The sequence below is a fragment of the Bicyclus anynana genome, chromosome 3, assembly GCF_947172395.1.
Source record: "Bicyclus anynana chromosome 3, ilBicAnyn1.1, whole genome shotgun sequence".
In the NCBI taxonomy this organism is placed as follows: Eukaryota; Metazoa; Arthropoda; class Insecta; order Lepidoptera; family Nymphalidae; genus Bicyclus; species Bicyclus anynana.
Window position 1 is genome coordinate 7,550,291 of NC_069085.1, and position 12,647 is coordinate 7,562,937.

General features: G+C 36.2%; 1 protein-coding gene across 3 annotated transcripts in view; it reads left to right on the forward strand.

Moving 5' to 3' along the window:
- The window catches only part of LOC112051112 (E3 ubiquitin-protein ligase MIB1), a 219,932-nt gene that overhangs the window by 53,886 nt on the left and 153,399 nt on the right, over nucleotides 1–12,647 (forward strand). For all 3 annotated transcript variants that reach the window (XM_052890332.1, XM_052890340.1, XM_052890345.1), the window contains exon 11: nucleotides 12,466–12,617. In XM_052890332.1, coding sequence (XP_052746292.1) covers nucleotides 12,466–12,617 — 152 coding nt within the window. The remainder of the gene's footprint in view (nucleotides 1–12,465; nucleotides 12,618–12,647) is intronic.

The following is a 12,647-nucleotide window of genomic DNA, read 5'->3' on the forward strand; positions in this document are numbered from 1 at the left end:
AGGTACAGAAAGGAACATAAAATCTCGGCAAATTCTGGTACACTATAATACCATTAGCTCTGCCGTTTCTGATACGTATTTAACTGTTCTGTGTTGCTGTTACCGTAAATATACGACTACTTCTAAGCGAAAAATACTTTAGTACGTATTTACGGTAGCTACTTACTGCTTAACGTTTGGTAGGTAACTCGTATGCCTGTTTTGTGTTTGTATATAAAAACGAAGGTGAGCTTTTTCAAGTTATTTTATGGTTTTATATAAATTACGTATAAATAATGATAAGAAAGCGACAGTCTTGTGAATAATATTTACATAATATAATAAATTAAATATAATTGTGAAACATAAAATATTTTAATTTTTAATAAATAGAGGACAATAAGCAGGCTACTAATGATTACAAAACGGTTTTTCTAGAGACTAAACGTGCAAAGACTATCCTTGTTCATACATTCTTAAAAAATCCCTAATATTTCGCACTTCTTCAACAGTGTGCTTTTGTGTGAATGTCATTAAAATTAAAAAAAAAATTTAACTGTGTACACCAATCAATATTTATTGGCTAAAGGTAAGTGCTTTTCAGACTAAAGGGCATCTCTTCTTATATTTAGACTTTTAAGATTTATCACACTTTCTTGATATAGTGCGCGATAGGGAGTGAATATAAATTTAAAGATTTATCGGCGGGTGAATAATTTCTGCAAATGTAACACTTGCACAAAAACTGGGTTTTACTTTCGGGTATGTGTTTCTCCTAATGCATATAATTAATTTATTAGCTATGCAATCTGCCTTTGTTAGTATTTATATTCGCAATACGTTAATGAATATTGGTTTTATTATATCAAGTAAAGATTTCAATATTATTGATATTACACTCCTTACGTAGCAATTCGTAGATAACTTTCTTATACTAAAATAAATATATTCCTCAGTTAATGTGGGCTTCAACGGAGCACTCCTACGGGGATTGCAAAATCTGCCCATAAATAATAATTCAAAAAGAGAACAGAGCAGTTTTTACAACAGTACGTTACATTTTCCCCAGCGGTAACTTCAAACGGCAATTTATTTTATGTGGAGTCAGATATTGATGCGAATCTCGCCTGGCTATTTTGACCCTGGGGTTCGTTTCGTGCCGCATTACGGACACCTGTGCAACACGTAGAGCTAGTCGGAAAAAGTCCCTACACTTTTCGAACCGTAATCTCAGCGGCACACTCGCATCGTAATAATATTCGCCTAATAAATACTTCCCATTGCGAACATTCTGTATGTACCTATTGAAAGTTCGAAAATTGTTATTGGAAATGCGGACCCAAATATTTTACGCGCCCTGTTATATTGCAGGTACCGCATGTTTTGGCACTAAATCTGATAGTTAACAAGCTGCTCTTTTGTAACAACAACTGCTGCCGCTAAATATTACGTTTCATTATAGTTATTGTGTCAAAACTATTCCAATATCATAATGTTTATACATAATCGGTAGTATTTCAGGCATTGTTGTTGACAGTAGGTTAGTTAGACCTATTTTTATATTTATTTTTCAAACTTTAACACATGAATTAGGTGTCTATTTAGTGGAAGGCTTCTGTTAGGAGTAGATAAAACAGGTGTAGTAGGGGTGTGAATCTACAACATCTATAATTTCACTTCATGTGATTTTTCCGCAAAAAAAAATATTTATTCAAACTTGTTGATGAGAAGACCACTTAATTTCATATAGATTAAATATATCTATATAAAAACGGCTTTTTTGAGCCAAATGTAACTTTATCTATTCATCATTCACTTAAAAGTTTACTGTAATTAATTAAAGAACTCAAATCAGGAGCATTGTAGACTCTACAAACCCATATAACTTTTAAAAGCTAATCTCCCCGCCAGAAGTTTAGTAGGCGTAAAAGTTAGATTCTTCATCAATCTAGTCCTTAAACTCTCAGAAGCGGAAAGGGAATTATAAAGTTTTATATTACCACGACGACGTCGGATATATATTCGAGGTGTTTTCTAATTCGAAAAGGTTACTTTTTAGGTGTATTTAGTTTTACCGAGTCGCCCTTTTAGATCCGATTAACATCTTTGATCAGCAAAGGGTAGGTATTTGTTTTGCGAATTAAACTTTGTTTATGTTCCCCCCGTACGCAGGTAGAACTGTGATTACGCCAATCACCTCTCATTGTTCCAGTGAGAGAGCCGCTGAATTACAGCGACACACTAAAACCTGGGCCGATAAATTTACTACGCCGCACGTAAAACAATACACATTTATTTCAGCAATTTTGGCCTCGATGTGGTAAATTAATCTAGCTAATCAAACTGGGCTTTTGTATACGAATACTGTCTGGCAATGTACTAATTAATAGGTATGTTATATTGCCTAAACATCCATTGCTAAGCTTACATTGAAGAGCCTATTAGGCCTGAATCATATTTATTACTATTAATTTGGAAGTTTTGTACGGGTAAAAATTATGAGGGCTTAAATTCTCAAATTCATTTTTATATTTTTAAATTATGCGTCCTGTCTAAGTGTAACGCTGTTTATAATCTCTACCTCTACATAAATTTAAATCGCTGTTTGACAATTTCACTAAAACTGAAAATGGTATTGACTGATTTGAATATTTTTTTGCTTTATTCCTTCTAGTACAGGATGGTTAAAATATTAAGAAACTCCATAAAACAATTAAAAAGTTCTAAACTGTTATTTTTTATATAAATAGGTAGGTAGGTAGGTAAAAAAAAAATTAAAATCGGATCAGTAAATTCAGAGATTACCTCCTACATAATAAAAACCTGACACCATAAACTTTACCTCTTTATAATATTAGTATAGATTTAAACATACTATAGCAACTTCTCACAGTCAGAGTCGTGAATCATTTATGATTCAAAATCCATTGACCTAACTACGAAACCATTTTGAGCAATGATATGCAAGCCTCGCCAACGTTAGTTTTTGTCGTTCACGAAGACTAAGTCCGGAAACAACAAAAACTGATGCAGTAAAAAGTTCATTTACATTTTTCCGATAGTAGTAGGATAGCCGCTCTGTTAGTTCTATAGCTTGATTCACTTGTGGTCTGAAATCTGTGGCAACGTGTATAATATGCACACGTTGCAATAGTCGGATATTAATGTTGATTAACGTCCGACTATGGCAACTATTGACAGACTGATTAGTACGAGTATCTATATTAATATTACAAAGCTGAAGAGTTTGTTTGTTTGCTTGAACGCGCTAATCTCAGAAAGTACTAGTCTGATTTGAAAAATTTTGTCAGTATTGACAGCCTTTTTATCGAGGAAGGCTATAGGTTATTATCCCCGTATTCTTACGGGAACAGGAGCCACGCGGGTGAAACCGAGCAGCGTCAGCTAGTACGTAAAATCTTGTCGTCCTCGTAATGCATCTTGTTTCATCTTGTTTCCATATGGAAATAAGATGCATTACGAGTATGTTCTACTTGGATACTTTTTTAAACAAACAAGTAAATTATTCACTTGTAATTAAACAAATAAGTGTTAATCAGTCATTGACTCAGGAAGTGGACCGAAAACTAGACTATGAGATCAAGATGTTAGATTATTTATGTACCAACTTGATTATGTCAAATAAAAAAAGAAATGAATCATTATTATCAGCATATTTTAATGGCTCACTACAGGGCCTGCCCTCCCTCCTTAGAGGAGAGGTGTAGAGCTTAGACCCACCACGCTGCTCTATTGCGGGTTGGTATATAGCCAATAAAAGTTTGTGCTTGGATTTGTTCTATTAGATATCCAAAGACCCTAAACCTCTTCAATTCGAGCTTGACCGCTCAACCGTGAACCTGTCGACGCTTTAATTTAGTCTCGTTCAAAAACATAACTGCAGAAAGTGAATCGAGTCAAGAAATTAAAGTTTAGGTGATGAAAGTTTCAGAAAGGTCCGTGAGTGTGACGTAGACCGCAGAGGCGGGCGGAATGCGGCGTACACGGCGCTAAATCTCGCTGAGTACATTACCGTTTTCCAATATCTAAAGCAAAGCGCTCGCCGCGGCCCCGCTCCTAGAATAACAAAGAACTGCGTGGTTGAGATATTGGAGCACTAATGGACTGCGGTATTTATGAAACGACCTACTTTATCACAGAGTTCTTCTATCTTTATTTGTTAGAACCTTGAGATTACGATAAATAATACCGGCACGGATCTAGTGTGAGCGCAAACTAAGAGGCGCATCCTCCCATTCGAGCTTAATTGTAACTAATAGCTTTTTTGAGTAATCCCCGCCTCTGCTAATCCTGCGTTATTACCTAAAAATGTAAGAATATTCTTTCATATTTATTTTAACGATTTGTGGGATGAAAATTAAGTAAGGTTATTTTTGTTTTGCCTCTAACCTAGGATTAATCGCGGTTGTTACAGTTCAGTGGGGTTAATAAATTAATAATAGAACACAAAAATTAGATATATAAGACCGAACCTTTATCGTAAAATTTTGCATTAGTAAGCTTTTTATTGTTAGGTTCAGTAATTCTATAAAGCAAAACAGAGCTATTGGAAATGCAAGAAAAGTATCTCGATAAACTCGATAAAAAAGCCGCTCCCAAACCTGAGCAGCTTCAGGATGTGTTGACTGTGAAATTTTGGCAAAGAAACTTAGGAAAAATGTTTTTTTTTTTGGCGGCTCTGGTATAGATTTGTCAGTTTTTCATGGATAATCCTAACTAATACGAGTATTATAAACGCGAATGTAAGTTTGTTTCTATGTTACGCTTTCACGCCTAAACCCACTTTATTTTTTTTTCATTAATGAATTTTATTAATTTTTATTAATGAAAAAGCCGAATTTATGATATAATACGAGTGTACCGGCAAAAACGTACAGTTAAACGATTTAGCGTTCCGGCACGAAACCTTGGAGAAACCGTCAGAAGTATGGTTATTGGTTAGACTGAAGTAAACCCGCTTCTGTTTTAGACTGCCTCGTCACTTTAGATCAGCCCTTACATTCTGTAAAGTTACAGCGATGTGACATCGCGCATTTCCATGATAACTACGTTGTTAGAGACATTTTATTTTTGGCATCCCATAGAAATAAAGTAAAATTCTAATAAAACTTGTTATCGACTATTATAAAATAGTGTAATCACACCCCAGATGAGACCGCAGTCAAGAGCTAACTTGTCATTGATAAAAAAAAAAACGTGAGACATAGGCTATACTTTGTTTATGTATTTCCATGAAAACAGGATCTACGCAGTTGAAACCGCGTGAGCGTCAGTTAGTAGTAAAATAAATCAATCGAAGACAAGTTATCGGGCGTAGCAAACAAATGTATCATTGTATCAGAGTTTATTTAATTTGTTCGAAATACGCTATACAGGGTGAAGCTAAGTGCGGCGGCTTAATTCCGCACAATCAATCAAGGCGGCTGATGAGGGTGCAGCCACTCGGCTAGCCCACTAGTGCGGCGCCCGCACTACTTAACTCGTTGAGCCAATCGATAATTGCTATCGATATGGATTGGCAAATTAATTCACTTACTTAATAACTCGCACGCTGAATCCCAACGTCCGGAAAATATTTTATCTTGCACCGGATTTTCATAAATTTAAAATTACCCCTCACCAATTCCTATTTGGCAAACTTCCACGATGACAAAATGGATTTATTTTTGTCCCGCTAAATTATAGACTTTCATTAATGCAGCAATCATTATTGGAAATCTTCGGTTTTTAAAATGTGTTGTAGGAATTGGATATTATTAAGAATCACTTTACTCTAACGTACAACAGAATTGCATTAATAAAACGACCCCATGAACTTTATAGTAGCTTATTTTTCATAGAATCACCAATTATGAGTAAGATTATAGTTAAAGTATTTTTATGTAATAAGTATACATAAATTTCTGAAAACTTTACTAAACCCTTTTACTAAATCCTGCACAATATTGACATGGAATAAACAAAAAGTTTTTACAAGAGTTATGAAATGATGATAGATGACTGATTGACAAGACACTATATAACTTTTAAAGCGCTTGTTTATCTAATTACAAAATTCTTCAGTAAAATTAATTTTGCAATCTCAGACGGACGAATTGTCTATCTGTGATTCCAAGATGATTATATCTGTAATCAATTTATTCGAAATCAAAAATACTAAATAATATACACTTCTGTCAATATGTTCGAGTAGGTATATTCATCTAAACGTGCGTGAGCTTTAGAGAAGTGAGGCTTCGATTGGGGTCCGATCGCTTCGGGTCATACGGGGGCGTTCGTGTGCAATGTTTCGTGATCGAATGCGAGTTACATGTAAATGTATGTTATTTCACACGGCGCAGGGTGGATTGCGGCGCGTAGCCCTGTAGCCTGTAGCCCGTAGCTTGTAGCTTGTAGCCTCCATCATAAGTCAGCGCATACTGCAATGGCGCGGCGCTCCCTGACGCCCGGGCTATATGACCCGTGAATAATCCCACCCCCCATAATACTAGACGTAATGGTTTGGAATTAAACAATTAGTTGTTTTCTTTCTGCCTCGTCAACGATTGACCTCCGATTCATTGATACCAGTATACACTGCACGTGTATCGATGTTTTTCCTTTTTTTCTGTGCTGACCAGCAATCAAGCTGTACTGTGGTAAAGCAAATAGCTTTTATGTGCTTTTCTCTCATACATGTGATGAATCCCTTGTACGAGTTCCTACGTACACAATTTTCATTACATTTCCATATGAATATAAAACCTCTGGCGTATACAACTCTTATTTGTTTATTATTATCCGTAACGACCGCTTCATCCTATAGTCTAAATAAAAACAGGCAAATGATGCAATGAAAATTTATTGCGTTAAAGTTAAGGGTCTCGTTACATCTTAAATCGTTACATTTTAAAAGGTTCTACTATATTGATCTATGTCTTGAAAAAAATCCATTTCTAAAGGGACTACAATAAGGCTACTTTTGATGATGGCCAAAATCACAAAGCGCGTTGCCCAGTCCCGTGTCTAAAAAAGTTACAGATACAAATAACATACCTTCAGTCGATGCCGCTAATTGGCTTAAACCGCGAATTACGTTTCTGAATTTATTCATTGACAGTACACAGTTGATCGGATTATTTTTGGGAAACGTATATAAAACGCGCCGTACCTTGCCCCTCTTCATGAACAGTTCAACATGCGGTGACTAATCCTTGGCCATCTGAACGTAGTCCAAGATTTATGCAAATCAGGGTGCATCATATCAGAAATCTTAGTCGATGGCAGACCAGTAAATGTATTACTAAAATAATAAATACTAAATAATAACCTAGGTAAACTTATTTTATTAAAGTTCCGAAGATATCAGGCCCGCCGCCGCGCCGCTCGTGCCATCTCCCCTCATGGCTTTACCCGTTCAATGGTCCCTCGCTCTTTTTTAGCTTGTTTCTTATCTCTGTGTAATTACTTTGGTGTTTTGTCATTGTTCAGTGTTTGACCTCTTTTCCCTTTATAATATAATTTATAAACATTTTAATTCGCGAAAATGTATTTTCCTAAGTTTTGAATTAATAAGAATCTTTGAGACTATTGGTTTTGTGTAATTACTGAAAATATATATCGGTTGGTATGAACCTACCAATTCCAGAGGGTGTGGGTTCGAATGCGGTCCGGGGCATGCACCTCCAACTTTTCAGTTGTGTGCGTTTTAAGAAATTAAATATCACGTGTCTCAAATGGTGAAGAAGAAGATCTATTGATTGTATTGTTGCACCCTAAAACAGGGTATCGGCTTCTTCGAAGAAGGGCAATTTAGGTCATATTTCATTTAAGGTCATATTTCATAATGGATTCTTAAAAATTCATGTATTTACGTTTTCGGGGATTCCCATTACCCTGACAATTATGCAAGCACAGATGCGTAGTAGCTATTTGTAATGTACTTCTGGGATGGTATTTTTAGAACAGTGGAAGTTGGGTTTTCTGATATATCCAATGAGCATTAAATATTGCAGAACATGGATATCCCAAACCAGTAAAACTAAATTGCAAGAACATAATTATTATGTTTTATTCATGTAGTCGGCACTATTTTGCCATTTTGCCTCTTTACACGTATAACTATAGTTACTCGTAGTTTCACTCGTACATTACACTTTTTCATTAAGTTAGTTTAGTTGGCGTAACGACGATTTATGATTCTAGTTTGTGGTAAATAAGCTTAGCCTTTTTACTGTAGAACAAACTGTATTATAATTTATGATAGGTACATTTACAAAATTCATTATTAACAACCCATATTCGACTCACTGTTGAGCACGAGTTTCCTTTAGGATTAGGCTAATACGACATATATTGAGACAAGACAAAGACAAATGTCAACCAGAAATATCACTGTTTTTTCATTGTGTTGGAACAAAAGAGGGGTCTTGGACAACTCTAGTGCTATTTTTATAGGTTTTCAATGTCTTATCTCTTTACAAGATTCATTTAGCCACGCCAATTAAATTAGCAGAATTAGTAAAATTCTCAGCTATGCAGGTTTCCTCACGATTTGCTTTCATTTACCGTTTGAGACATATGATATTTAATTTTTAAAATGCACAGAACTGAAAAGTTAGAGGTGCATGCCCCGGATCGGATTCGCCCTACGCCCTCCCAATCGAAAGCAGAGCTCATACCCACTGTGCTATCACGGCTCTTACAAAATGAAAACCATAAAATTACGAAATCTAGATTCACAATTCCCCTCTAAACGTTAAATTACCTTCGTTCGGAAAGTTAGTTACATGTATAAATTTTATAACATCGTAAAGGTGGTGATTGAGAGTCGAAACGTTATGGCTTTAATTTAAAATTTCTAGACGAGTATGTTATATGCCGCCCCGGGTGCTGGGTGCTATAATATTCGTAAGGTGAGTGGTACATCGTACGTGTCGCCGGTGGGGAGAGGGGGGTGTGTGTAGCTCATGTGCACCTGCGGATATTGCCACGTAAATCAAATTTCTTATTTCTTCTCAACACTTATTTTTGCCTTGGATGTTTGCTGAGAGCCGCTGCATCTTTTATATCGCTTGCCATCGTTTAAAACGATTTATGTTAATGCAAACTTTACACCCGGTAACTAAGTTTTCATGCCTGGTTATAGTTTGCTAGCGACGCCGCGTTGTTTCACCCGCGTGGTTCCCGGTCCCGTAGGAATACGGGGATAATATAAGCCTTCCTCGATAAATGGGCTATCTAACACTGAAAGAATTTTTCAAATCGGACAGGTAGTTCCTGAGAGTAGCGCGTTCAATCAAACAAACAAACAAACTCTACAGCTTTATAATATTAGTATAGATTAGCAACCCATATCCGGCTCACGAAACTTCTCTTAGCATTCTGAGAGAAGGCTCGTGAGCCGGATAACTACTACTGGGCTAACCCCTCTCACTGGAGGGGTTAGGCCATTAGTAGAAATTTGAGCCAATTTTTTTGATCAAGGAAGAATAACCAGCTTAATCTCTTTTAAAAAGTGATTCACGTGTTTGCAAGGTTTGTATGTTATATTTATGACATAATACATTTGTATTAAAACTCTAACTCTGTGAAGATGCGAGAACATTGCTAAAGTAAAATTAAGTTAACAATGTTTATGAAACTAAACTTGACGTATACCTTTGTTTCTAGTTTTAACTTATCATTTTGTATTTGGCAACGAAATGTATCGGAAACTGGCTCCGAGCTTGACTCTGTATACGATAGAGGTAGTAAGTAGGTATACACGTAACACGAAAGAGGATTTCGAATACTGCGGTATTTAAACAGTAGGTAGTCCGTCTATCTGTATACGTTTGTCGTTATGTAAATATGTAATTTTCTCTAGAACCTTTTAACTGGTAAGATGTATTTTTGAATAGAAATTCTGATTGATTTAGGATTCCGTAGTTTACAAGGAACCTTTATAGTTTCGCCTTGTCCGTCTGTCTGTATGTCCGCGGTTTAGCGCAGAGACTAATACTACTAAAAAGCTGTAATTTAGCATAAGTATAAAAATTTAAAATGTCGAGTAAGTCGTAAATAAAATCTTGAAATATATTTTTTGTATTTAATAGTGTCGTTGGATAGGTCTATAAAATATTATGGGTTTGGAAACACTATTTTACAATTTAGGGATTCGTTTGTAAAATATTAACATTTTAAGTGCTAATTTTTGTTAGAGTCCCTCTCCTCTACCTACTAAACGGTCGTGTTTGAATATGTGGAAACATTCACGGAATCAGGGTATATAATGAAATTACAAAGAAAACTATAACAACTAGGTAGCAATTGCTATTTAAAGAGTTATTTTAGTCGATCAACATAAAAAACTTAATTGGAACCCGAAAATTGTATACTAATTCCGTTATTAATTAAATAGATAAAGTTGTTAGTAAGATAACTCAGTGTCTATTAGAACTAGAAAGCTAAAATTCGGCATGGGTGTATTGTACATATATTAATCACATAAAGTCAGGATGATTTTTTTTCGTTTAACCCATAGTGTGTGACACTGATAGTGTTTCGCTATCGGCATTTTTGCAATAAAAGGCTTTAAAGTGCTCATTTAATCTACAGAACTATACACTGCGCGTATAGCCCTACACAAACTTGGATGGGTATTTCTTTTATTTCTTTACTACTATGGGTACACAAAAGCTCTATAATGTGATCTGATTTCGGAAGAGAAAAGCGCTTACGTCGATTGGCTCCATAGCTTCACATTGCATTGCAAATGTCAGTATAGTAATTTATGCGCTGCGGCCTAGACCGCTTTACAATTAGTAGTATGTTGTTCCATGCAAAATGTACTAACTAAATCGATGACAGGAGGCTCACAAAATAATTGTTACACAGATCTACCACAGTCCGTGTTCACTTAGCCAATAAAAGTGATTCCAAGCAATTACATAATTAGCAGCGGTGTCTAATGCGCATAACTGGCGTAAATTACAGCTGTAATAGCCATTTGTATGCCGATAGGATTAGAATTGAATGCAACCCGCTAGTGAGGGAAATTACTCTAACGTTGCGGTAGTTACGTCAGCACTCTGCATAGTAAGAGAGTGCACTTTCCAAGTTTTTCGTTTTACACCAGGGCTTAAGTAAATTACGTTCTCTGAGCTCGTATTGTGTTTATTTTGAAATCTAATGTAAATGCTTGAACTTATAGTGTCGTAGAACTGTTTGTGAGACACGAGCAGCTCATCGGAGACGATATCATTCTTAGTTATGGCGTCAAGCAACTTCGTTTTGATTTTCTTAAAGGGTATAAAGGCATATGAGGCTTAAGGTTTTCAAATTAACAATTGGAAAAGTACTAATGAAGAAAATAAATACTTATCAATGAGGTCATTCATTTTCACTTAGATAAAGATACGCCTAATAGAGTACGCCGACAAATGGGTAAAATGGAAAGTGGCTACAAAGAATAAACCTAATTTTCATTTTAAATGATACCGGAGTAGGAAAATCACTCATCTTACGGTATCTTGCAAATTAATTGTGGAATGACAGAGCACAACGCCCGCTCTCTTAATGCACGCTCACAAAGCGAAACGGCTTGGGCGGCACCGTAGTGGCACGTAGCGGTTGTGATTATCATAATGACGCGGTGGCCGCGCTTTTTGCGGCGTTCCTACTACTACGGAACTCGACACCATTTTGGATTTTCCAGTTCCTGTGCAGCGAGAAACGCATCGCAGCTGTTCGCCGTTCATCCTACGCGGCTCGCCTTAACTACCCTGAGACGCTTATAAATTATGCAAGTCTCCATAATCCACGCCCTAAATGCCGTCTCCGCCGCCTCAATTATTCATTCGGGTGGTTTGATGTTTTAGAAAATTGTCTCGATACTCAAGACGGGTGACACTGTATAATTCAGCGATGTAATGTGCTCTACGCAGCTGGCACTAGAGCCTGCGGTTTTGGTAAGCTCCTCTCATCGCGTTATCGTATACGTCCATATAATATGGTAATGCTTGACCTATATACTCGAAGCTTACGACCTTAAGACGGAACACATTGTCAAAATTTATTTAGATATAAAAGTTAATACTGTATTATTTATGTACTATTCATAAAACTGTCTTGAGATTTGTATTTGTTTACTCGTATAACATATTTAACGCATTTAGCTTTATTGAGATTGTCCTAGATTTGATCCTGAAACGTTCGCCTTCTTGGCCTTTCTCTTCCAACATTTTCATTCACCCTCGTCTTGTTGTTAGTCGCCGTCGCCTTTTGTTAGTCTTCTTTCATTCATCCTCTCTACTTGCTCAAAACATCGTAGCCTACCTTTCTCGATTTTTGTCATTACTTCTCTTACATATCTTCTTTTATACCACACTGTTCTCTTATTACTTACTCTCTACTATTTATCTACTTACATATCAAAAACAAATGAAAATATATGATAAAAGCAAGATGTAAATATTATTCTAATGAATGTATATTTCTATTCAGGATTCCGAAGGCGATACACCTTTGCACGACGCAATATCGAAGAAGCGCGACGACATATTGACTTTGCTGTTGGACCACGGAGCTGACATGACTCTCACGAATAACAACGGATTCAATGCTCTGCACCACGCTGCACTCCGAGGCAATCCAAGGTAAGTTTATTCAAAATATCACACGCGACA